The sequence below is a fragment of the Aythya fuligula genome, chromosome 15 (assembly GCF_009819795.1).
Source record: "Aythya fuligula isolate bAytFul2 chromosome 15, bAytFul2.pri, whole genome shotgun sequence".
Lineage (NCBI taxonomy): Eukaryota > Metazoa > Chordata > Aves > Anseriformes > Anatidae > Aythya > Aythya fuligula.
The window spans coordinates 3107544-3133851 of NC_045573.1; the positions used below are offsets into that span (position 1 = coordinate 3107544).

Below are 26308 nucleotides of genomic sequence, written 5' to 3' on the forward strand. Positions count from 1 at the left end.
TTGGCGTTTCGGAGACGTCTGCTCCATTCCCTAAAGCAAAACCAAGGAGCTTAATTGTGATGTTCAGACCCACCTACACACCCCAAGCCTCCCTTTCTGCTGTTTTTGGGGGGATTCATTCTGTTTGGGACCCATTCTCAGCAGTGAGCACCATGTGCCGTGCTGTGCCACGGGGAGGAGAGCCCCGAGGAACCATTATTTATTCACGCGTGGTATTTGGCCTCCAAGCCAGGCTGTGAGACTCCTGCTGCTTCCAAAGCTGAGGCCTCAAAGCACCAAAAAAAATCCCTCCTGGGTTATTTCTGTGCCACGATAGCATCCTGGCATCCTCCTGGCTCCCCAGGGCACAGCCCCACTGGCCGGGGCTCCCTGACCCTAAGGACAAGCTGGTCCCAGTGCCAGCAGGGGCAGGACGTCCCCCCGGCTCTGCAGGAGCACCCTAACACCACGCAGGGTCCCTGCAAAGGTGGGCCTGGGATCGTTCCCAAATCCTTGTGTCTTGGAAACGCGGCGCGGGGCTTGCTGGGTTGTTTGAGCTTGGCAGCGGGGTTTGTTTGTAGCCTTGGGCAGAGCCGCGCGCGAGGCTGTGCGCAGAGGCGGCAGATAACGCATCCCTCTGTGCGCCGCACGTTTCCCCAGCGCAAACACCGGGAAAAAAAAAAAGGAGAAATTGGTTAAATGACAACTTCTGCCTGGCAGGGACAGCCAGGTCACCGCGTCCAGCCCCCAGTCACCTTTTGGCAGCAGCAGAGACCCAGCAGCCACAGCACCGCTGTCACACATCACCGGGGTTTTTCCCCTGCGTGCCTCCTTCACACGTGCTTCACATGCATGGGAGCATTTGCTCGTGCTATTGAGGGCATAAAACCGCATGTGATATTTTGGGGGGATCAGGGCCAGCTCCACGCTGAGCTCTGCCCAGGGCTGCCGGGCTGAACGTGGGGGCTGCATCCTGCCGCCCTCTCCTTGAAGGCAGCCGCGGCACCGGGGCGAGGCAGAGCTGGGTCCGCGGCCCCAAAAGCCCCTCGCTCTGCATCCCCCACCCTTACCCCGTGTTTGCTTTCGTCCAGCGAAGCTGCACTTCCTTCACCTGGGGGAGGAAAGGCCATCGGCCCGTACACGGAGAGCAAACAGCGTCAGCCAGTAACAGAGAACAAACACACGGCGCAACCCGGGCAGCGCTTCGCGCATCAGCAGAGCTGGCAGGAGGTTTGGGGCTGCAGGAGAAGTCACGATCCCTGTGGGGTCCTGCCAGGCCCGGCCCCTGAGCCTGCAAGCTGTGGTGTTTGGGTGGAGAGGGGGGGGACGAGGGTTAATGGGGGCTCTGGAGGTGCTGCTGCATTGATTCCCGATGCAGAGGCTGAGCCGTGCAGCAGGAGGGGGATGTGGGTTTGTCTGGCACCAGCAAACGGGTTGGGATTTGGTGCTGAAGCAAAGCTGAGGTTTGGGCCCATGGGTATGGGGTCTTACAGGAGCTGTTTGGGCACTGAGTGCTCCCCCAGGGCTCTCCTGGTGCAGAGAATTGGGCACGACGGACCCTGTCCTTACAGGGGAAGGAATAAACCGGGCTCCTCTATCTCTGCTGCACGGGGAAAACAGCCCTGGGCTTTAAACTGGTCCCAAAGTAGAAATTCAATGGGTAAAGTGCCCTCAGGGAAGTTCATTCCAGGTGTGAAACCGCCGGTGCTGGCGGTGAACAAAACCCTGGTGGCAGCAGGAGCCGTGTGGGGAGCTCTCGGAAGCCCCTTGGGTCCCTCCGATCCCAGGGCTTGTTTCAAGGCTTCAGGACGACCCCGCAGCGTGGAGCAGCAGCAGCCCTCGCCCACCATCACCCTGCCCCTCGCATCGCCCTTCCCGGGCCGTTAACAGCATCCAAATTTCCCCGACCCCATCCCACCTCCACCGGGGGGGGGCTTTACGCAGGTAGCTCGCTCCCTGTGCCAGAGGACAAGTCGTGAGGCTGTTTTTCTTTAATTAGCACACCGAAAAGCAGCCCCGGGACAGCCTGCGGAGCTGCCCAGGCTGCGAGCATCATCCTCGGCTCTTATTTCCAAAAGCACACGGGGAAGCAGAGGAATGTGCTTCTTTTTTCCATGCTGCTTTTTGATCGCGGGACAATTGTTTACCCAGGGCGGCTCGTTGGGGCTCAGCTGCTCGCCTGCCCCGGGCTGAACCCTGCCTGCAGCAGGGACAGAGGTGACCCCCGGTGGGTTTTGGGGGCAGCGGGGGCAGGTGTGGGACCAGGACACCAAACACCTGCGGGCTCTGTGCCCACCACACCGACTGCGCATCCCTCCACCAGCTCAAGCCCATCTCCAACCGCTGCTACCTCTCGGGCTCTGCTCTCTTCCAAAAGCCTTTTATTTTTGCCCCAGTGCCCTGGCAGCTGCTGCAATTCCCATGGGACCCCCTGAAATCGGTAGAGATGCATCCACTGGGGTCATCGAGCCCCCCATCTCCCCCACACCCTATATTCCAGGCCTGTATCTGCCCAGATCTGGTCACCGGTGACATTTCTCTCTAAGCCTCAGCATCCTCAGATCCGCACCGAGATCCAGGCATCGAGCTGCTGCCGTGGGTTTTGGTGAGTTTGTTGCACAAAATCCCTCCGGGGTGGCTTTCCATCAACGTCAGGAAGCGGGGCTGATAACCGTAACCAGACACGGGTCCCAGAGGCAAAAATTAAAGGGTGGGAGAAGGGATGCAGATGGTCAGGAGAGCTGCCCCATGCACATGAGGCTGCGGCCGTGCCTCCCACGGAGCTCTCACCCGGGTGACTGAAGGATCTGGGGATTTGGAGACGTGCCTCCAGCTTTCACTTTCTCTGTTAATCATATTCCCAAAGAGAAAGGAACCAAGAGCCACGAAAGCCGTGGCGAAAGAAGCAGGGGGTGGGGGGGGCGGAAGGAGACAAACGAGCGGCCCACCTCTGCTCCGCGCCTCGTCGGGGGAAAATTACACATTGTGAATTAGGGGCCGCTTTTGAGAAGCCTTAAAGGAGGTTTAATAAAACGAGACAAGCTAATAATATAGGGAATTAATAGCAACCCTGGATGCTGCGCCTTGATTTAATCAGATGCTTTTCCCCAGGGGGGGACAAGGAAAAGCGAGAGCTAAGCCCTCCCATCCCTCCTCTCCCCAGCTGCTCCCCTCGCCTCCTCGCTCCGTCCCAGGGGAGCAGCAGGGCAGGAGCTGGAGCCCTCATGGCCCCGCTGGCCTCCAGCAGCTGCTGGGAAGTGCTCAGCCCACGGTGATCATTTCTGAGCGAGCTGCAGGCTGGGGAGCTGAGAAAACGGGGAGATGGGCACGTTCTGAGGAACACGGCCCTGTCCTGGGAGGGGAAAGCAGGAATTTGGGAGCTGGGGTGCGAAGCCCCGGTGCGGATATCAGGAGATAAGGAGCTCCTGTCGGATCTGCTCTGCAGCCCAGGAGGGGTTTGGGGTGCTGGATGTGCCGGGGGAAGGCACAAACAGGCTGTCCTGTTCTGGGCTCTTTCCTCCCTTGCACCCTGAGGATCCAGCTGCAATCTGAGGCCAGCACAGCCTCAGCCACCCCAGCTCCAGGTGCTGATGCCATCGTTCCTTCCCTCAGCATCCCTCCAGCTCGCCTCTCCCCGGGCTTGGCTGTGCGACGCACGCTCAGGCTTTCTGGTACATTTTGCTTCCTCCATGCCTGCAGAGGCTGGTGCTGCCCTGAGCTCTCTTTGCCTGCTCGCACAGTCTGTCCGAGAGGGGCCCTGGGGAGCTGCGTGTTCTGTCGCCGGGACGTTCGTGCGACTTTCGGGGAATTTCCTCTCCTCGGTGACTTGCTGGTTGTTTTGGGCAGGTTTCGTTCATCAGCAGGCGGCTGGAGAGCACGGGCGGGCGCAAAAAAAAATTAAAAAAAAATAGAAATAGCAAGAAGCTAGGGATTGATCGGTGCTGAACACGTTTAGTTCCAGAAAAAGGTGCCTGTGATCACCGGGTTTCGTGCTCAGCAGCCTGCCCCAGGCTCTGGCTGTACCGAGCAGCTGCGTGAGCCAGCAGAGAGCCTCCTGCGTCCTGCAGGAGAGAAGCAGGCACCCCACAAGCGGCGGGGTCAAACCGTGTGGGTTGTACAGCAGCGGTGGGGGGAAAACGCTGTTTTACCTGCCCCTGCGCAGGGCTCGGGCTGTTTGCAGTCAGGTCAGAAATAGGTGGTGATTTTTCACAGGCAGAGCCGTGGGAAGGCTGTGCCTTGCGGCGAGCTGGCTCCGTTATCATCCATCAAAGGCAGCTGGCTCCTGGCAAACGCGCTCTGCTTCCAGCAGCAGACAAATTTCCAGATGATCCTGGGGGACGGAGACTAATGCCTCGTAATGCTCCTCTCCTCGGGCTCTGCGTGACTCTGCAGGAGCCTCCGGTGCTGCGGACGGTGCCCACGTCCTCTGCTGATGGATGAAGCCCTGCGGGGCCCATCCAGCCCCGGGGTCCCGTTCCTTGCACCCTAGGGTCCCTCCCTGAGCAGCCCCCTGCGTGCCCCCTGCCCCAGCCCGTGCAGCCGCGCCTCTGCTGTCTCCAAAGAGCCTTTTGGAGCAAGCAAATGGATTTTCCATTTGCTGAAGCCTGCTAACCTAAGAGGAGGCTTGGAGCAGGCTATTTTTACCGACTCCCAGCACTATTAATAGTTGTACGGTTAACAATAAACCCTAATCAAGGTATTTGATTTGTCTGTCCCCCAGAGGTCCGTACTTCCTATTCGTCCTGTTGTTTTCCTTCAACTGCTTCAATTAAATGATCTTTTTTGTTATTTGGGGGTGATGCATCTGTGCTTCAGAAGCGGCTGTTAAGCCTCCTTGCTGTCTCACACCCGGATCGATAAGCTCTCCCTCCCCGACCTCTCCTTGTGGCTTCGCTGTGGGGCTGCCAGGGGCTGGAGCTGCTCCTTGCTCCCACCCCAGGGGCACCTGCAGCTCCCCTGCATTGCTTTCAGGTGCTCAAATCAACCTCCAGGGGTGAGAACACCCTCAGAGGAGCCCGTAAACTCAGCAGCATCCATTTCCAAAGCAGGGCTGGTGAAACGCCCCCGTGCCCCATAAATCCCCATCCTCCACCCCGAGCTCCCTCGCAGTGCTGTAGGTCAGGGCTCTGCCATTCCGAGCCGTGCTCAAGCACCAACTTTTGCACTTTTTTTTTTCACTCCTGGCTCCTCAGAGGTGCTTTGATTCCAAGTTTCTCAGCAGCTCGCTGCCAGCTCGCCTTTCCCTGCGCCCCGTCTCCCGTTCATCCATCGCGCCGAGCTCTCCGCGCAGTATAGGGGCTCCAGCGAGCCCCGACCGCCCCAAACCCACCCTGGCCCCCCCTGCCAGCATCTTTTTCTCCCCTCTCCGGCTGTGTCCCGGGCCCAGCAGCCCCCGACCCTGCCCGGCTGCTGCCGCTGCGCTGCCCGGGGCCGGCGGCGGGGCCCTCGGCCGCGCTCTAGTGGGAGCAGCCGGGGCTGCAGGCGGCTGGGGCTGGGGTCGGGGTGGGGATGGGATGGGGTGGGCATGGGGATGGGGTCGGGATGGGGATGGGGTAAGGATGGAGAAAGGAATGGGATAGGGATTGGGATGGGATAGGGATTGGGATGGGGATGGGGTAGGGATGGAGAAGGGAATGGGGTAGGGATGGGAATGGGGTAGGGATGGGGATTGGGGCAGGTTGGGGATGGGGTCTTCTTGGGGTTGGAGATGGTTATGGGGTAGAAATGGGGCTGTGTTAGGGCTGAGGCTGGGGTCGTCTTGGAGATGGGGATGGGGTCGTGTTGGGGTTGGGGATGGGGTAGGGCTGGGGATGGGGCTGGGATGGGGATGGGACTGGGGGCAGGCTGGGGCTGGAGATGGGGCTGGGGAAGAGCTGGGGTCGTGTTGGGGTTGGAGGTGGGGTAGGGATGGGGCTGGAGATGGGGTTCTGCTAGGGCTGGTGATGGGGCTGGGGTCAGGATGGGGCTCGGGTCAGAATAGGGTCGTTTTGGGGATGGGGCTGGGGCTGGGGTAGGGCTGGGGATGAGGATGGGGTCCTGTTGGGGCTGGGGTCGGGCTGGGACTGTGTTCGGATTGGGGTTTCCCCACAAAGCCCGACCCAAAGCCCTCCTTCTCGGGGCTGCATCCCCGAGCTGGCCACCACCTCCCCTCTCCCCCCGGCACCCCAAAAGCGCCCCAATCCCTGCGGGACTTTGCCATCCGTGCGGGACTTGCCCGGGGCGCACGGAGAGGGGGGGGCTCCGCCTGCTGCCCAGGACCCTGAGAAGGGGAAGGGGGGGTCGGGACGCGGCTCCCCGGCTCCTGCAGCATCCGGAGCCGGGGCAGGACCGGGAACGGGAATGGGAACGGGGCGGGGGGGGGGACGGGGAAAAGGGGGGGGGGCCGGGGCCGGCGCTGACTCAGCCGCCGCCGCCCCGGGCCGTGACGCGCCGAGGGGCGGTCGCTGCCACCTCCATATAACGCGGCGGCGGAGCCCGTGCGGAGCTCACAGCGGCCCTTTCCTAGCGGGGGGAGAGGTGCTGAGCAGCCGGGCACCCTTGGCTTTTCTTTCCTCATCCTCTTCTTCCTCCTCTCCCTCGTCCTCTCGGCGCCAGCCGCGCCTTCGCCGGCTTCAATGAAACTGGCAGCGATGATCAAGAAGATGTGTCCCAGCGAGGCCGAGCTGAGCATCCCCGCCAAGAACTGCTACCGCATGGTCATCCTGGGCTCCTCCAAGGTGGGCAAGACGGCCATCGTCTCGCGCTTCCTCACCGGCCGCTTCGAGGAGCAGTACACCCCCACCATCGAGGACTTCCACCGCAAGTTCTACAGCATCCGCGGCGAGGTCTACCAGCTCGACATCCTGGACACGTCGGGCAACCACCCCTTCCCAGCCATGCGCCGCCTCTCCATCCTCACAGGTACTTGGCTGGGGAGGAAATTGGGTGGGTTTTGGGGGTTGTTGTTCCTTTTGGAGATGGGTTTTCCAGCCCCGGGAGGAGGGAGGTGGGATTTTGTGCGCGCACGGGGTGGGTGACTTGGTTTGGTGCTGCCCGGTCCGTCCCTCCCCGGTCTCTGTGTGGTTTTCTTGGGGGGGTCTCGGTGTGTGTCCCCGTCCCCGCAGCCGTCTCACGTCCCCGCTTTGTCCCCAGGCGATGTGTTCATCCTGGTGTTCAGCCTGGACAACCGGGACTCCTTCGAGGAGGTGCAGCGCCTGAAGCAGCAGATCCTGGAGACCAAGTCGTGCCTGAAGAACAAAACCAAGGAGAACATAGAGGTGCCCCTGGTCATCTGCGGCAACAAGGGCGACCGGGACTTTTACCGGGAGGTGCAGCCCCGGGAGATCGAGCAGCTGGTGGGGGGAGACCCCAAGAAATGCGCCTACTTCGAGATCTCGGCCAAAAAGAACAGCAGCCTGGACCAGATGTTCCAGGCTCTCTTCGCCATGGCCAAGCTGCCCAGCGAGATGAGCCCCGACCTGCACCGCAAGGTCTCGGTCCAGTACTGCGACATCCTGCACAAGAAGGCGCTGAAAGGCAAAAAGCTGCTGAAAGAGGGCGGCCGGGGAGGCGCGGAGGAGGCGTACGGCATCGTGGCTCCCTTCGCCCGCCGGCCCAGCGTCCACAGCGACCTCATGTACATCCGGGAGAAAGCCATCGGCGGCGGGCACGGCAAGGAGAAGGATCGCTGCGTGATCAGCTAGGAGCCCCCGAAGACCTGAAGGAAGGAAGGAAAGAAGGAAGGAAGGCAGGGAGGGGGGAAAGAGGCTCGGTTCCGGAGTGACTTTGGGCAGGCAGGAGGGTGGGCAGGTGCCTACCTGGGCAGAGGGACTTGCTTCTTCCCCAGCCTCCCTCCTCCCGTGGGTCGGTTTTCCTCAGCTCCCACCCCCGGGGCACATTTTGGGAGAGGGGGATGCGGTGGGGGAGGATTTGGAGGGCAGGAGGGGGGTGCCAGGAGCAGTCTCCTCCGGGGAGAGAGACGGAGAAAGGGCGGATGGGTGGCGAGGGAGGATGAGCCCGGAGGGCGCAGACCTCGTGTTTCTTTCCCTCCCAAAACGCCCAGCCTCGGGCCAGGGCATCGCTCTCAGGAGGGAGGGCAGAGACCTGTGAGAATCCACTTGGGGCTTGGGGTTTGTTTTCGTTTCGTTTCGTTTTGTTTTTACTTGAGAAGCTGTGCACGGACTCTGGCTCTGTGTCGTGTGTTTGTCTGTGTTTGCAAAACACGTGCAGAAGACACTCCTAAGCTGTTGCAAAGGCGTTGCGGAGTTACAGCCCCAATGGACCCAAAACTGACTCTTGTTTACATTTGTCTTGTCTGATTTGCAAGATTTGGGGGGGCGGGGGGGAGTGGGAAGGGTTTTTTTAAATGAGAACATAATAGGCACTTTATGTAGGTATTGCTTGTCACTGACATGAACAAAAAAATCTTCAAGTGTTTCTACCGTGGGTGAAACTTGATGTTTTATTTTTTCTACAAAATAAAAAAAAAAAAACTCTTTTTCAAATGACACTTGTGGGTCTGCTTTTTTCTCTTTGCCGGTCCCCAAAGCAAAACCAGATCCTGTCAAACCGAGACCCGAGCCCAGCTCCGAGGGGCTCAAAGTCGCCTCTCAGCTCAATCCCTTTATTACACCATTTTCCCCGACTCCCAGTGCAAAGGTTTCTGTCTCTGAAAGCAGCCGGTTTCTTGCCACACAGGGTAACGAGGGGCCACGCAGGCTGTTACTCAAGCAGGTCACGGAGCCAGAACTCTTTCCTCACTTCACTGGGTAACGCTGATTTGCGATCCTGTCAACTCCATGACACGCCGGGCATTGGCATGTCATTCACTGCAGAAACCGAGGCAAATGACATCATTTAATTATAAAGAGCTTATTGTGTTTCATGCCTTTTCCCGGTTAAATAAACACACTTTAATGATGTCAACAGAGACTGATTCATTTGCGCCCCGTCCAGGATATTGTTTTTATTTTGCAACATGAGTAAAGGAAGTACTTTGCTTGAAAGGTCACCTCTGCATCTGATGGTTTTTAATCTCTTGGTAATAATAAGTCACAGCAACCATTGCTGGAAGTGAAAGGATAAGGTGAAAGCTCTTCAAAGAGGCACTCTCGCCGGCTTCGGGTTCTCAGAAGCAGACTGTTTCTGTTCCAGATCATTTTCAGCAACCCCATTCCGCCCTCAAGTTGCAGAACAGACTTACATTTAGTACATATTAATGAGGAAAAATTCTACTGAAGCCATAAAAGTAAGGTGGGTGAGTGAGATTGCAAACAAAACCTCTTCAGTTTTAGTCTAAAACTTGGATTCAAGTTAACAGAGTTAACTTGTTCCTGTATTAAGGCCAGACATTTCTTTGGAAAACACTTTGTTTCTTCCAGCTCTTCATACGCCCTGGTTTCTCAGGAACAGCAACTGGCAAAAAAAGGGAAACCTCCGTCCAGGCATGAGACAGAAGAATTTATTGAACTGGGACAGGCAACGGCTGGCAGAAAGGTAATTTCGGTAATAAAAAGCGTGTACATTGTGCTTTGTTTATCTTGCTGTTCTGCTTTGCTCAGAGTTTACACGCTGGCACCGTCCCAAAGAAATTACTAGTAAAGCAACTCCGGTGGGGACAGAGCAATCTCTAGGCTACAGGTGAGCTGCAACCATCCCAGCTCCCAGCGAGCATAATTACCTGCCTCTCGGCTTAGGGAAGCAAAACCATACCCAAACAGATCTTGCTTCTCTTCTTTTGAGGGCACGAATGCTACCGGCCCTCAGATGCTGGTTCTCAACAGATACTGTGCTTCCCTGCGTGGTTTTCCACTCCTCCACTGCTGACGTGCGCCTTCTTTCAGCGTAGCTCGGAGAGCCGGGAGATTAAAGGTTCCCTCACAGATTTGTTGGTGGGCTGAGATGCCGTGCTGCTTACCAGGTTGTCACCCGACACCGTAACCGCTAGCAGCGGGAGGACAGAGGACAGGGAGTTCTGGGATCCATCCGAACACAATACCGCGTTCGAGAGCTTTCCACCCGCCACTGGCAAACGTTCAAGCCACTCCAATATTTGCACTTGTGGGAAGCCCCTGGAGCACTGAAGATACGGATCTGCCCCATCCTGTTGGGCCTGACTTCTGTCACTTACAGAACAAGCGAAAGCTGCTGTGTTACACCTGCTGGTTCGATTCTGCTTTCCCTTCTTCTCTTCCAGGAGGAGGATGCCCAGCGTACTGCCTACAAGCTGTGCTCCCCCAGGCAGATGTAGGGGATCAACGCACCCAAAGCCCGCTGAAATCCACGCCCCTGGCAGCCTGTTTTGCTTTCCCAGGTCATCCCCCTTCCAAAAAAAAAGGGATGTTAAGAGAGAGAAGCTGGGTCCAGGCACTTCTCCTCTGTACTGCCAAAGTCCTGCCCCTGCTGAGCCCACAGGCACTCAGTGAACACACAGAGGGGGCAGTTTGGAGTTTCTAAATCTTTACTTGACTCATCTCAGACACAACCACCGCTTGTTTAAAAACAGAGAAAGGGAGAGACATACAAAACTGAGAGCAATCGTTCCTCTTTTATACACACAAACTGCCAAGTGTCCCAGAGACCCTTTCCAGCAGCAGGGCCAAACAGCTTGGGCTTCCCTCTTCTGTTCCCTTTTGATGTTTGGCCACTTTTGTCCATTCAGAAGTGAAAAAAAATATGCAGAAAATGCCCCCTTTTTCCTTTTCAACTTAACCAGCAGGTATTTTGACCTTTAGTGAGGAGAAAACACAATGCCCCCTGCTTGCTTGAATGAAAAAAAAAAGAAAACAAACACACACAGAGAGAAAAAAACAGAGATGCATATATAAATACACACAGTCCTACAGCAGATCAACGTGACGACACCGCTGTAATCACCGTATGTGAGGCACTCAAGAACTGTTCTGGTTCAGTGTCACATGCCTGTGGTCCACAGGCACGACTGCAGAGCAATGTGACAAAAAAAAGCATGTAAGAAAGAAAAGTAAACTTCTGACACCTTTTTCTCTCTGTTCGGCCAGGAGAAATTTCCCTGACCCCGCAAGCAGAGCTGCTCCCCTCCTACTCCTTGGGGATTTCAAACATGCAAAGGCTCTTGTACTTCTGCAGCAGTTCGTTTTTGGTCCGGACCTGCTCCCGCAGGCTCTGCAGCTGCTGCTGCTGCTGCTCCAGGCTGACGCTGATGCCGGGCATGGAGCTGATCAGCTTCCTCATCTCCTGGAACTTGTTCTTGAGTTCATTCAGCACCTGGTGAACATCCTGGCTGTCCTTGTCCATGCTGCAGAGGAGAGAAAACAGAGACACTATTCACGCCTGCTATTGGAAAGGTGCCTTCAGCCTGATGGGGGAACTGCCATTTCCAGTGTAATCACAGCTTAAACTGGAATTCACTGGGAAACCTTTGTTCCTGGTATTTAGCTACACACACCTCAGTCACCTCTGACAATAAAATAACCACAGATAGATAAACGGACTGGGTAGCCTCTGAGACAAACTGCTTTCCTGGTAATTTCCAGCACACAATCCAGTTACCTTAGGTCCCATTCCACCGGTCAGGAGTTGGTTTAGAGCTTTAAAACATTACAACAAAATAGGCTAAATTCTCACTCTGGTTTTTTTTTTCAGTCTCTCTCTTTGGGGCCAGTAAGATTATGCATGCGTGTTGTGTGTAGGCACCTGTGAAAAAAAGATCTCAGGCTCGCCTGTGACCTGTTGCCAAAGTAATCCAAAAAATCAATGCAGTCAAACAGCTTGACAGCAGAAAATGGAAATTGTTCCCCAAAGTATCAGAGAGTGTCCAATGGCAGAGAGAATGGCACTTTGGAGCTTTAAAACGACTCTCTGGGGATGTATACCTAATAAAAGAGAAGCGACAGCTTATTTTTTAAGAGCAGCACAATTGCTTCTGCAGCCAGCTCTGTGCTCTTCAGGGATCAGTGCTGTCTGAAGCAGTGTCTGCCCTCAAACCCTCATTAGTATCTGCCTCAGCTTCGTTAGCAGCAGCGAGCAGTTTTACGATTCCAGGCGAAAGCAAATCTCAGCTTCCAGGGCGCCTGCTAATAGCGAAAGCGGGATTCTAACGGCCTTTGAAATCTGGGAGCCCGTTCAATAGCCAGCCCTAAAAATAAACCTCCTTGGCATGACCAGGGCTGAGAGGTGCTTGATTATAACTTTGGGGAATCGTGACATGGCTGAGAGCAAAACTTTTAACCAGATGGTCCTGTTCGTTTCAAAAGGCTGTCGGAACAAAATATTCATTACTCTCTTCTAAATAAAACTGCAGCTGGTCCGATAATGTATCCCCATTATGCAGGCATCTACGGTCAGGTCGGCAGTGGAAAAATACAGGCGCACACACACGTTGCACGTCTGGGGAAGGATGGGCTGACACTGCCTTTAATCCACGAGAGCTGCAGGGTGGCTTTAAAAGGGCCCTCCAGGTCTCTCCGAGGCTTATTCCCTTACCTGCACCTAGAGAACGGCTGGTTGCCTGTCCAGGTGGTTGATCCAAATGAATAATTCTTTTTTTTTTATTATTTTTTTTTCTGATGGGTGATTTCCCTGCTGGATCAAGACATTGAAGCGACTCCCTCTTTGAGGGCAGGGGCAGAGGTGAGAGGAAGAGCGGGAAGAGATTCAACCACCTGCAATAACCTAGGATTAAATGCGATGTCCAGCCACAGCCTGTGCTGAAGGAGCACATTGAGGACCTCCCTTAAAGGAGAGAGCTCTTCAAACCCCTCGCAGGCTTCCCCAGTTGTCCTTCACTGGTGTCACTCCATCACATCCCACCTGGGCTCCTGGTTACACCAGCACAACCAATTAGTGGTAGAGCCATGTGCTGGGACCTCACAGGCGACGCCATTTGTTTGCACAAGGGTGAAAACAACAGCAAGCCCTGCCTGGGAAAACTTTCTCAGGACCCAAACGACAGGAAAGAGCACGTGGCCTTGAGTGTAAGCAAATTTACGCGATATATCATCGCTCCTGAACACCGAGTCACCTTGGAGGTGAGGTGTCTTCAGGGCTGAGTCAGTGTCAAAACAGCAGGGCTGGGCTCCGTGTCTAGTGCCAGTGTTAGAGGATAATACATTTGCCATCTGTCAGGGCCATGATGTGGCACATCCCACACCGCCTGGCTCTGCGGTCCTGTGTGCCCACAGCACCGCTCGGCACAGCTGCATCGGCTCATGGAGAAGCCAGGTGCCAGCCCCACGGAGGGAGCAGGGTGGTGGGAGTGGGTGGCTCGGCAGGACAGGGCACAGGATATCCTGGGAACCGTCATCTGTGGGTCGTCATGACCTGCTCGGTGACAAATCGCAGGCTGGGAGGTCTCGGCACGGGGCTCCTGCCCGCTTTGCTTATGCACAGGATTGCAGCTGGCAACGGGGTCAAGCTCCCCGCTGTGGTCTGGGCAGCTCAGGCAGGGTCAGCCTCAGGGGGGAAACTGAGGCTGGGGTTTGTGTTCTCACATCTGCCCTGCATCTGGTGTGGCAGGGGGGGTGTCTTTCCTTACCATGGCTCTCACGGTACAGTTGTTAAGGGTGAACCTCTCTCAGCACTCAGATAGGTTTGGTACAAGTGAAGCACTACCAGGAAACAAAGCAGCTTCAGCTCTCATATAAGCATGCAGGGAAAGCACAGTTGGTCCCGTAACTGGTAACAGGGGAACTTGTGTTTTCCATGCCCAAGTGAGAGCACAGGGAGGGCCCTGGATGGATGTTCAGTGTCATGCTCCTGCTGGGAACTCATCTCCGATGGGGCCACCCTAGCCCCAAAACACCCCAGTTTTCAGGATCCTTTGCCCATAAATCACCGATCTCGAACCAGGAAGCGATCCATTCAGCCTGTAAGGCTGCAGAAACCATCCCATTTTTTACAACACCCCAGAAACACCCTGTGCTGCTGCTCCAGGACTGCCTGTACCTTCTGGGCCATTATCAGCGGGGTTACGCAGAGCAATGACCCAGCACGAGCGCCCTGCTCCTGCTCCTGGGTGTCAGCACCCGGGCACCACCTCGGTGACCCAAACAGCGCCCGGTACGGGTGTGCCACCCTTCCCACAACCCCAACCAGGAGGCAGAGAGCAGGGGAGACGCTGAGGGGACCGAGAAGGATCCTTAAAAAGTGGGCACCCCACTGCCCCGCTCCCCAGCCGGGGCTCTCCATACCCGGCTCCCCGCAGCCCGTTACCATTTGATGATGTCGTGGACGAGCGGCAGGAAGGAAAATTCCTCCTGAACCGGCGGAGGGGGAGGCGGCGGCGGCTTCTGCTCGGCGGGGGGCTCGGCCGATGGCGGCTCCTCGGCGGGGGCCCGGGTGGCGGTGGCGGAGGCGGCGGCGCCCCCCGAGGCCATGGCGGCCCCCAGCCCGCGGCCGCGGCGCTGCTCAGTGACGGCACGGGGCGGAGCTCGGCCCGGGGATGGGCCGGGGACAGGGCCTGCGCCGGGTCCTGGGCTCGGTTGGGGCCTGGAAACGGGGCTGGAGCCCGGGGCTGGAGTTGGGAGGGGAGCCGGGGGCATGGGGGTGAAGCCTGGGGGCCGGGCTGGAGGTTGGGGCCTTGCGCTGAGGCCTGCGGTAAGGCCCCGTGGGTGAGGCTGGAGTTGGGCCTGTTGTACAGTCATATGGGTTGGAAGAGAGCTCCAAAATCATCCAGTCAAAGAATCACAGCAGTTTACGTAGTCCAGCCTCTGACCCACCGCTAACAAGCCCTCCACTAAACCGTATCACCAAGCACTACATCTAAACATCACTCAAAGACCCCCAGGGATGGTGACTCCACCGCTTCCCTGGGCAGCCCCTTTCAGCGCCTCACAACCCTTTAAGTAAAGAAGTTTTTCCTAATATCCAACCCACGCCGGGCTCTGGGGCTGTTCTCCCAGCTCTACACCCCACAATCTGCACTGATCATCAGCAGATTGGGGGTGTCCCCAGCCCATCTGCGTCCCTGCCTTTCCCGCTGAGCCTTGCGGGAGGAATTGTGTTATTCTGTGATAAATCAGTAACCACTGCACCCTTCTACCCCAGCAGGGTTTGGTTGTGTCCATAAGATCTCAGCTTTCTGCTGTGTTTTTTCATTAACCGCTGTCCTTAGTTTAACTTTAACCTAACTGAGGACAATGCATCGAGGTGGCTGGTGCGCTGTTTTGTAACACCTTACCCAGAGATGCCTCCACAAGAGCTGGCTTTCTGTGTGAGGGAAGAAGCACTGGGTGTATCTGTCGGAGGGATGGAAAACTTAAATGTTGGCAGAGAGCTGGAGCTTGAAAATGGGGGAATCTGGAGGGACAGAGACAGAAATCTGGTGCCAGGGCTGGGACCTGAGTGAAGCTGGGAAAGGGGAAAGAAATGAAGCTGGGAAAGGGGAAAGAAATGAAGCTGGGAAAGGGGAAAGAAATAAAGCTGGGAGAGGGGAAAGAAATGGGGTTTTCGCATGCCTGACCTGCAGGTGAAGGAGGTGGCTGCTGAGGGTGCCCTGCCTGGAAGCCAGGAGGTCGGGGATGGTGCCCCTCAGTACCACAGTCTTCCGAGTTTGCTTCAGCAAACTGCTGCTGCCATGTTTAAATTGCTCTATCAATACACAGGATTGCAGCCATAATAATGCTAGACATAATCACGAGTTTTGCTTCCTGGATTGGCTTTGAGAAAATACATAATATTTCATTTGCAATAAGCCTCCGTGCTCATCAGTTAGTTATAGGCTGAGGATGACTGGGAAGGCAATTTTCTATTTCTTTAAAGCAATTTATTTCAAAAAGCAAACAGGGGCTATTTATATATCAAATGAGAATGCTGGTAACCATTTGTACACGTGGAGTATTGACTGCTTGCTCTAAATATAGCAGATGCAATTGTTCACTTTGTTCCTACTGTCAGGAATAGATCCCAGCTTGGGCACTGGTGCTGGAATGTGAGAGGAGCCCTGGGGAGCCCAGGACCTGCTGAGCAGATCCCTGTGGGAAGGCTGGTGGGATTTATGGTCCTTGGCTGAGCCAAGCAGGAGGTACAGGATGCTGCGTCCTTTGCATGGGGCTGAGCAGAGAGGTTTGTTACTGCACGTTGTTTTATGGGCTTTTCTAAAGTGAGATTCAATTCGGCCTCACGGGGGTCATTTTCTTCTGTACCGTGCTGGGTTTAACTCTCCCCTTGACTTCATTGAGGAGTGTGGTTAATTGCTAGGCTGCTGGATGCCTGCCTCTGATGGGTGAGTCAGGCAGTCATTAGGGTAGGTGACAACATGCAGATACCATTCAAACACAACTACAGCGCTGTCAATCAGCATTTCTTTGTGCCATTCAGTTCCCATTTTGGTTCACATGTTCCCACAGCAGCTGGAACAGGCAGCTTTATCTCAGTGGCATTTAGCCCTGTCCCTGCCTCGCACCTTCCCTTTCTCATGGGAACAGCTCCTTCAGGTGACCCACTCCCATCCTTTGGGGCTTGTCACATCTCCTGGCAAGTTCAGGGGAGAGAGAAGATGTTTTGCACTGAGGAAGTGGTGCCAATGGCTCCTCCATCACCAAAGATGCTGGTGAATTGATGGGATGAGACTGCGTGGTCACAATTTGAGTGTCAACCTCTTGCCTATACCATGACTGGTGTGTGCATAGCCCTGGAGAGGACTGCAGGGACCTCAGCCCTAATCCTCACCTGCCCTTGCAGAGCTCCAGGCTGTGAGACCCTTATCCCCACAGGGTGACTCTTCAATGGCCTGGGTTACGTCCTTGTAATGCAGTTCCTAATAGGTAGACATCACCCTCAACATGATCTCCAGCCGCCACATCACTTTAAAATCCTGCCAGGGTCTCCATCTCAGCTGGAAGGGCTGTATCTGTCCCTCCCGCTGTTCCCTCACGGAGCTGTCATTGCTCTGCAGATCTTCCTAATTTTCAGTCTGGTTTTCACCCACTTTCAGACCCTCAGCTGAAAGGTTTGAGTGAGCAACCTCTGAAAATTCCTAGTGAGGCAGCTAAAGCATGAACAGAGATGCTTAGCGTTGAATGAAAAGAAAAACTTCCCCCCTAGATTCGGTGATAAACCCAGAGTGCAAATGATTGTCCTGTTTTTTTTTTATCAGTATGTAGATTGTGCTCTTTGTATAATTCACTTGCTGGACATCCAGTTTCTGAAATGTGCAGATGTCTCCAGACCACCTGATCTCCCACATCTTGAAGCTATCACATAAGCTCGTTGCTTGCCCAAACATTTGGTTAACCTGTTATCCTAAAAAAACAGCTGATCAAATAAAGCATGTCTGGAGCCTCTTATTGCCTGTTTCTTTGCAAAGCTAATATTATTCTTTTTTTTCCTGTCATTTCTATACAAATCGCATCTCATGCCTGCTTCCAAAGGTAATTTGGGGGACTTTTACCACCAGTTATTTAACAGAGCGCCATGCAGCTCCGTGCCTCTCTCTGATGTCTCCTTACAATGACCTGACATTTTTATGAGGACGGTCTGGCATTTCACCAGGCCCCTTTCTCTCTGCTGTCCATCTGGAGCTTGCCGTGCGATTGCCACCAGCTCTGTTATCATTTTTTAATGCCCGGCTATCATTGTGTCGAACTTTATCTCTCCATCCTGCCCCGGTACCACAATATCGACCCAAATTTTCTGTTTAAAGGCCTGCCAAGCTGCTGCGGTGGGATAACTCTGTATCACAATGTCAGGGAGGTGCTGTCAGGGTTGTGGCCACCTGGCATGGGGTGATAGGAATAAAAAGTTATAGCTCCTGCCGGCCTCTGGGCAAGCAGCCTGTGGCTGTGGTCAGCAGCATGAAAACATTGGTGCTTTTTGCTGTTGTGGCTGTGAGCCTGCTGAGATTCCTGCCCAGCATCCCCCTAATTTTGATCAGGTGGAAATTTGGGCCTGTTTCAGGCCTTGGTGTCCCTGGTTCTTTGAGGGATGCTGCCAGGAATGAGGGGGCCATAAGCTGAGCATCATCCAAGCACATCTGAAGCACCAGAGCCAGCCACTGCCAGGGGAACTCGGCGATGTCCCATCTTGGGGCTGCCCTGGGGAGAAGTCCATCGTCCCATGGCCCAGGAGGTGCCACCATGAAGGAGAGAGGCCTCCTCATCCAACGAAGCCCAGCATGTGGGGAAAATTTGAGGCACAGGAGGCTTCGTCCAGGTCATTCTGGCTCCAGGCTGGATGTCAGAGCCACAGGACATCGACCCTGCCCTGAAGGCCAGATCTTTAGCGTGCCAAAATTTGGGGGGGAGAAGGGGGACGAGTCAAGGGGAGTGTCCAGCGATCTCATGATGTTTGCTGATGACACGCCACCGCTGAGCAAACGCGGGGGGCTGCAGTCCCCCCCCAGGGGAGGTATCCAAGCCAGTGCGTGGGCAAGGAGAGCGCGGAGAGCTTCTTGCACAAGGTCAGCTACGCAGAAACGTGGATCCAGGAAAACACACGGCAGGACCGGCCGCAGCCCCCAGCCTGGCCCATCTCCTGGTGCAGGCAGCTCTGAGCTTTGCTGCCTCCCAGCCTCAATTTTTACTAAATGCAGAGGGGCAAAACTCACCCCGCAGAGCCTGGAGTGTGATTTGGGGGTGTCAAACCCACCCCCAAAGGAGGAAAGTGCCCGTTACCACTGGGCAAAATCAACTCTGGGCCCCTGCTGGTATCGCCCGCAGTGTGCTTGACTCAGCAGTGTCCTTGCTGTTATTTGCAAACAATGAGTTAGTCACAAAACACGTGCTGCCAAACACGTGAGGCGGCGGCGTTTGGAGCTCTCGACATGAAAGCAGAGCCTCGAAGAAATGTTGTAAGAGCCTCTGGCAGTGCCCAGCACCCAGCCTGGGCAAGCAGTGCTTCCTGACAGCCCAGCTGCACACCGTGCTTTGGAAAGGTGCTGGAGAGGGACAATATAAATGTTTGAGTCCCTATGAATGTGGATATGTGGGTCCCAGAGCAGCACTGCCCTGCACAGCCATGGTGCAGGTTTTAATTCTTGCCCTGTTCAGAGAACAGACTTGTCAGGATCGATTTATCTGGATCCATTTATCAGGATCAATTTATCCGGATCCACGTAGCAGGGACGTGTTAATAGGACAGCATTAAGGACTTGATTGAAATCCCCGCTCCCTCTCTTGGTGTCGTTCTTGTTCTGCTAAAGTGGGTCAGGCTTTGTTGATGTGTTTGTCAGGTTCCCTTCAAGCACGGCAGGAAAAGCCGTTCCATGAAGAGCCTGAGCAGATCAAAATGCTGCCCTTTGGTTACCTAAAGCATGGGGAGAGGAAATAGGCTTTGCGTGCGCTTTGTTTTGGCACCGCTGCAGAGACACCACGCAAGATTTAAGCCCGTCCTTTGCTTCAGTTGCAAATGCCGTTCTGGTATCACTGGCCTGATTACTGAAGGCAAATTTTACAGGGGCCCTGCGAGATGAATCAGGCAGCCTTGAAGGACACAGTTTGATGTGCCAGAGCAGTGGGTTTCTGGGACAGCACTGGCGTGGTTGGAGACACGCTGCCTGTGCAAATCAAGGCACCGCGAGGTTCAGTGGTGGAGAAATCCCCATCCGTAGCAAGATCATAGCTTTTAATCCCTTTTCAGCCTCACTAGCTCCTTTCCCTCACCTGGAGGAAGGTACATTTCTGAGGCTGTGCTGAGAGCAGCGTTTTGGGGAGGCTTCCTCCTGCTGCTGCCCGGGGCCGGCAGCCTGTGGGGCACCGCGTTGTGGCCCCACAGCCCCAGCCCCGCTGCTGGCCCCGAGGGTATCTCCCAGCCCTGTTTGCCGAGGGTTTAATATTTAGCCGCTAATAAACAAAGCCTATCAGGCTTTTCTGACCAGGTAGCTATATTTTCCTGGGAAGTTTGCTGCTCTTGCAGGACAAACAAGCCCAGGATGTGGTGGCACGCTTGCCAGAGATAAAGTTTTCAATGGAAAATGCCCCGCGTTCCCCCAGAGAGTGCACCCCACATTCCTCCAGCTCCCACCCCCTCTCCCCAGCCACTCCTTGGGCATCGGATGGTGATTGGGTACCCAGCCACATCTGAACCTGCCCTAAAGCTTTCCCTCCAGCCTAGCTGCACTCTGATTTATTCAGGGAGTGGTTGTTTATCTGCCTGGGATTGGTTTGGGATTTTGGCTCCAAGCAGCCATCGGGGAGCAGGGATTACTTCTAGCAGCACTGAAACGAGATGTTTAAACAATGTCAAGGGGAAAAACAAAGAGCCTTCCTTGTTCTGAATTGAGAAAATTGAGAAATTGCCCTTTACGCTTTTTCCCAACAGGAATTTCTCAGCCAGAAGTCTGATTTCTGCCCCCAGAGGGACGTGTCCTGCAGCTCTGCTTGGCAGCTGCCACCGGGGTTGGTGCCCACCAGGTACCCAGGGCTCAATCCGGCCCCGGTGCTGCCCATTTCTAAATAGATAAATGGAAAAAGCTGAGCCCAGCCCCACTTCTCCCATGATGGAGCCTGGCAAGGAGGGAGGCAGGAGCACCACATGAGGCAGCCTGGTCCCTAACACCATCCTCTGCTCCGTCCTTAATCTGAATGCAAACAAATGTCATCAGAGAGTGACATTCAGCTTCCAGACAACCCCTTCCCTTGTCCTGGCTGTCCTTCCTGCATGGAACAGCCCCTCCTGGCATTGCAGGAGGCTCTCGTGGTGCTCCTGCTTGGTTTGCTCTTCCTCCTGGCACCCCTGCCCCATGGGGATTGCGCCCGGGAGCTGGCCACCGGCTGGCCCATTCCGGCATCACGCAGCGCCTTCATGGATAATTGCTCTAATTGTTCCTGCTGGATAACGAGCGTTTCTGCATCGTCATCCCCAGCTGCAGAGAGCATCATCCGAGCTGCTATTTCTGGGGCGGAAAGCAGCTCCTTTGGGCCAGCAGAGGCTGAATCAGGCTGGCTCTGGCCGCCCGAAACCAAGCTGCCGCACCAAGCAGCCCCCGCGGAGCGCTGCGTTGCTGGCGTGGTTCGGAGCAAGGCACGGGCCAGGGATGGTTTCCAAAGGGCAGGCTGGACACGAGGGCATGCGAATGTGGGATTTCCAGCGTTTTCATGAAACACAGCCAAAACCCTGTGGATTTGTGTCTCCAAAGTGCGCTTCTCTCACCCAACCTTCTCTCTGCAACCCTGTGGGATGCAGAGGCCTGGGGACACATGCACACACATGGATGTGCACGCACCTGGGATGGGACAAGCAGTCCCCTTGCCCCTGGGCAGCAGACGGACCAGCTGTAGGGCAGAAACCCCAAATGGGCTTTGGTTTCTCCACCACAAAGCGCTCTGCAGGACCTGGGCACCCACCACCTCCCAGGCAGGGCCAGCTGCAGGAAGCCTGAAAGCCTGAGAAGCATTTGCCAGGAGAAGGGGGTTGTTTTACACCCTGCCTTGGCTTCAAGAAGGGGTTTGGGGACATCAGCGTGGCATAAAAGCAGAAGGGCTTTCCTGCCAGTTGTCACTTGAGCCCCTAATGCCGTGCACAGCCCCCTGGAAATGGGTTTGCAAAGGATGCTGCTGAAAACGCCTTGGGAAAGGGTGGTTCAGGGCTTGAGATAAGAGTCCTATGGACTGGTTAGGCAAGGAGAGGGAGGAAAAAATGTGTCAGGCCAAGAGAAGGGAGAGATAAGCAGGGCATCCGGGCTGAGAGCACAAAGCCGCCAGCCTTCCCGGCGCCATGGGGCTGCAAGGTGGCCGGATCCGGGCCGGGAGAGCCTGGGCTGGTGCCAGCCACGTGGCAGAGCCTGGCCTCCAGCAGGACTTGGGGTGAGTGGACGGGTTTTATAGGGACAGGGTGATGGGGATGGCTCCCCCAGCCCCATATGAGCCATACAACCTGCATTCTGCTCTCAGCCCCGCTCATGGCCTGGCTGCTGTCCTACATAATAGGATTTTGTGTATGCTGGGGCCATGCTTGAGAGAGGAAGATGCTCATTTAGCCCTATCGATCTGTTCTGTTGGTGACCAGATTTAACACCTCTGGGAGCTGCAGTGTGCTGCCTTCCCTTCAGCTCGCTCCTGCTCCCAGCTTTTGGGGCCGGGGTGCACCTCGTACTGGGAGGGAGGGCACTGCCCCTGGTAGCCACCAGGCTAATTGCACATTGCCTCCTAATTGCGGTTCTTGACGTTCTCTCAAAACAAAAGGAATAATTTAGCTGGAAGACGGGAAATTCAGGGAGCTGGGAGCATCCTGTGGAGCTGGCAGCAAGGGGGTGGCTGCTGGAGGGCACATTGGTGGCTCCTGGTTTTGCAGGAGCCCTTCTCCCCTTCCAAAACAGCCACTTGGCATCTTTTCTACCACCGTCCCCTCCTTCCCACCCTGTGCCACATCCACCCCGGCACCCCAGGAGGGAAGCAGGGCACTGAGGATGCTCCTCACGCTCATCCCACCGCCGCAGCCATGCACATGAAGGCAGCCGAGCCCACGCGCGCGCTTCCCCGGTTCCAGAGCCGTACTTGCAGCCGCTGTATATCCACTATAATCCACCCACAGGGTGGCCAGGCTGTACTTGGCCGGGAAGGACAGAACATCCTTGTGATTTGAAAGGTCAAAACGAATGTCAGTGCGCTGTCAGCTTGACTCAGCAGGAATGCAAAGCTGCCTTGGGGACGCGGGGAGCTCGCAGGGACGGTTTGGGGCCGTTGGGTAGGGTGGTCCCTGCATATCAGGCAGGGAGAGGCACAGGGTCCACGGCAAAACTGTCCCTGATGATATTGGGATGTGTGAACAGCTTTGCACGCTCAACTTCTGGCTGTTTGAGGTAAATCCAGCAGAGAGGACAGAGGGCACGGGCACATCGAGCGGCACTCGAGGAGGCTGAGCCAGGGCGGATGTCTGGGATTGATTTCCAGGTGACAGAGGCGCTGCCTTGTCCCTCGAGCTCCTGTCTCCGTGCCCAACGATTTTCTCTGCTAATAATCTCCGCTGAGCAGGTGAAAACACACGCAGGCACCCAGCACAGGGCTGAGGGGATGTTTCGGAGCCCGATGTGCCGACGGCAGGGCCATGCAGTGTTCCTGCCCTATGGATCTCAAACATTTGTCCCCCTGCCCACCCCAGCAGAAAGCCCTGGATGTCAGCAGCACCGGCCCCTCTAGGTATTGGTGCCTCACTGCCACGTGCCACCCCGAGCTGGCTGCATTTTGGGGCAGGTGAAATGTTCCCACGTGTGTCCCCAGCACACCTGGGCAGTGGCACGTGCCGCTCCCTGCGCTGCTCCCCGTGCGTGCCAAGCAGCGTTGGAGCCAACAACACCACCACGCCGGGCAGGGCTCTGGTGGCCCCGACCTTTCTGGCTTTGAAAACAGGCCGGGAACAAGCCGCACTTTTGTTTTCAGTTGATGGAGCTGGAACGGGACCTTCGGGTTGTTCCCGGGACACTGCAGCAGCCCGGGGGGGGGGGCTGTGATGCCACATCCCGGCCTCGCTGCACCCTTGTCCCGGCCCCATTTTGTCCTTCGGCGGCAGAGCTCCGGCTCAGGGCTGCGGACAAACTCTCCCCTATCTCACCCGGCAGCAGGGCCGAGTGGATCCCACCATGGGACAGCCTTCGGGGGAAGCACCAGCAGCTCCAGGCATGGCTCACGTGCCCGGGGAGTTCAGCGAGTTCGGCCGTGCCGCTGGCTGGTGGGACACGTGCCCACTGCCCCCGGCATCAGGGGGCACTCAGCTGAAACACCAGCGTGCGAGGAATGCGGTCCCTGCTTGGTCTCATCCCTCAAACATTGCTCGTGGCCCTCCCCGGGCAGCCCCTGAACCTTGGGGATGCAGCCAGGGAGAGGAGGGCGGTGGGTTGGCAGCTTATGGTCGTCACACAGGGAAAAATAGGGCTGAAAAATGGGGTTACCCAGGGACCTGAGGCGCTTCAAGTCACAGGAATTAGGGACAGTGCAGCCCTGAAGCACCAAAATTTGGGTGATGAGTGTGGGGAGCACAGGGCTGGCACCAGTTTGCTGCTGGGTATGTTGGCCACAAGGCGGGCAGCAGGCAAATGACAAGGGTATTTTTATCTCTGATATGGAAAGGGGTATTTCCAAGAAGAAAAGGCAAATCCCTTCATTCCCCCATAGCCAGTGGTTACCTGACCGTCACTAACCGCCTGTCCCCGAGGAGCCCCAGGCAGCTCGCTGCTTCCCGGCCAGCTCCTTATCAACCTCCCACACCCACAGGTAGGAAAAACAACCCGCTGCCTTCCCGGAGGAGGCTGTGGAGCTGACCACTGCTGAGAAATCACCTGAACCCTGCCACGTCCCCGTGCCTGGGAGCCACCGTCTGTGCCGAGGTCTGTCCGGCACTTCTCACTGATAACGCCCGGAGCTGCTCGAGCTGCCCTGATTAATTTTGGTGAATGACCAATTCCTAGCAGCCAGCACAGGTTTGGGCTTTCTGCAGCTGTCTTGCTAGGGAAACACGGGGTTTAAAAGGAAAGCAAGGCTCCCAGGTAACCTCAGCACCAGGGACTTCAGGAGCTCGTTCGGAAAATCAAGTGTATTTTCTGTGCCACGGCACTGAGGCCGATGTGAGGCCGTTCGTGTGTCCCGTGGTGTTTGGCTAGCAATGTGCTGAGCCCCTCGTCCCTCACACCTTGTCCCATGTCCCCCGTGCCTTGTGCCAAGGCAGGTCAGGGACCTGATCCATCCAAAAGCCGTGCCTGGCCCGGTGGGCTCGGTGCCGCGGGGCCAGCTCTTGTTTGTGTCTCCGGATCACAGCCCCGCCAGCCAAAAAACAAGGTCTTTGTTTTCGCTGCCTGACGGCTGACCCCTGGCCCTCCTCGGGGACGGGTCCCTGAAGGCTGGCAGGGATTTACGGCCAGATGTGATTTATGCTGGAGGTGGAGCGGGACGGAGCCGTCGTGGCCAGCAGGGACCCAACAGCACGGCTGTCCCGGCCTGACCCTACCCGGCACGGGGAGAAAACCCTGGGGGCAGACAGATGTCCCCAAAAATGCCTGGAAGCTGCATGGGAGGGAAATGTGTGAGTGCAGGCAATGGGAGAAACCCATCAGAGTAGAGCCAGTTGGGACACGGGCTCATACCCCATAAGAGGCAGCTCTGTGGGGGCGATAGGGCTGTGGGGCCATCACCCCTCCTGGCACCCCCTGCCCTGTTTCCCAGCCACGTGGCACAGCCCTGGATGTCTTATAAACCCCAAATACATTTCTGTACATCCCCAGGCACCTCTCCTCCCTGCACCATCACCCTCCCCTGCCTGAGGGGACAGGGAAGCATCCCCAGATGCCCCCCACACCCCGACACGTTCCCCCCAGCACTCGGCCACCTCTCGCTTCCTCCTCGGCTCCTGCTTATCAGCGCGGGGCTCCGGGGCCAGACCAAACAGCCACCCCCACACCGGGGAGCAGCGGGGAGGTTGGGGACCCAGACAACCCAACAGAAGCTCCTTGTCTTCTGCTGGGTGTTGAAATCCAGCCCCGGGTGCCCCCGGGCGGCTCCAGGCTCCCTTCCCTCCTCCCTGCCCTCCTGGGTGAGAGGTCTGCCTTGCTCAGCTCTGTTTACTAAGCCGTGGATTTTCCCCTCCAGCCGTTTCTGTATTCTCGCAGAACCACCTTGGCCGAGCAAGTGAAAGCTCAGCACCAATACCCGCACCAGTTCCAACCAGCAAGGAACTGGGGACAGCTAGGGTGCTGGGACACCGGGCTCACCCCAAACCTGGCTCTGGCTGGGGGACCCCTGGGGACCACCATCCCCCGGGCATTTGGGACAGGGCTGTCCCCTCCCAAACCTGATGTAGAGGCATCGCCTGCCTCCCACGTCACCAGCATCACTCTTGGGACAGTTGGGGACAGGGGCTGGCCCCCGATACAAAGAGCTTTTGGTGCTGAAATGCCTCTGGGACAGCTCTGCGTGAGCGTGGTGGGGTGCACAGCCAGCCTGCACCGGGGTCACGCTCTTCCCACTGGGCTTTTACTGCCCAGTGAGCTGCTGCAGGAGGAAAGAGGTTGATTTATTTATGATTGATTCCTGATGAAATGAGCTGGCACCAGCCCCCAGAGCCCGAGGTTTCAGTGGTGCCAGGTGGCACTCAGTCGTGTGGTCTGAATTTTTGGGTAGACCTGCGAGGAGCCAGGAGATGAACTCCATGATCCCTGTGGGTCATCGAGTCCAACTCGATGTCCAACTTGAGTCCAACTCCAGCCCTTCCAACCTGGGATATTCTGTGATTCTGCGATTCTCTGATTCTATAATTCTCTGCCCCTTGCCCTGCTCTGCCCCATTTTTGGGGAAGCTGTGCCGAGCCCTTCTGCATGGCCAGGGGGTATCAGGATTGTGCAGCACCCCCACGGCGAGCCCGTCTCCCTGCCCACCACCTCCCGCCAACATTTTCCGAGCCCAATGCTCACATTCACCCAAATTACACACAGAGCTAGCAGTCACAAGGC

General features: G+C 56.4%; 2 protein-coding genes across 3 annotated transcripts; one reads left to right on the forward strand and one right to left on the reverse strand.

Annotated features, from left to right (window-relative positions):
* Positions 1-6519: 6519 nt before the first annotated feature.
* Positions 6520-12582, forward strand: RASD1 (ras related dexamethasone induced 1). Of its 2 annotated transcripts, XR_004253938.1 has the most exons (3): positions 6520-6879; positions 7111-8255; positions 12573-12582. XR_004253938.1 is itself a non-coding variant. In XM_032197853.1 (2 exons), exons 1-2 carry the CDS (start codon positions 6594-6596, stop codon positions 7659-7661), a joined length of 837 nt encoding a protein of 278 aa, XP_032053744.1. In that variant the 5' UTR covers positions 6520-6593; the 3' UTR covers positions 7662-8455. The 2 variants fall into 2 exon arrangements, 1 of the variants encoding a protein (XP_032053744.1); XM_032197853.1 differs by lacking the exon at positions 12573-12582 and having other exon boundaries at positions 7111-8455.
* Positions 10400-14312, reverse strand: MED9 (mediator complex subunit 9). Its single transcript, XM_032197854.1, has 2 exons — positions 14149-14312; positions 10400-11233 (listed from the first exon to the last, which is right to left on the reverse strand). Exons 1-2 carry the CDS (start codon positions 14310-14312, stop codon positions 11017-11019), a joined length of 381 nt encoding a protein of 126 aa, XP_032053745.1. The 3' UTR covers positions 10400-11016.
* Positions 14313-26308: the final 11996 nt, after the last annotated feature.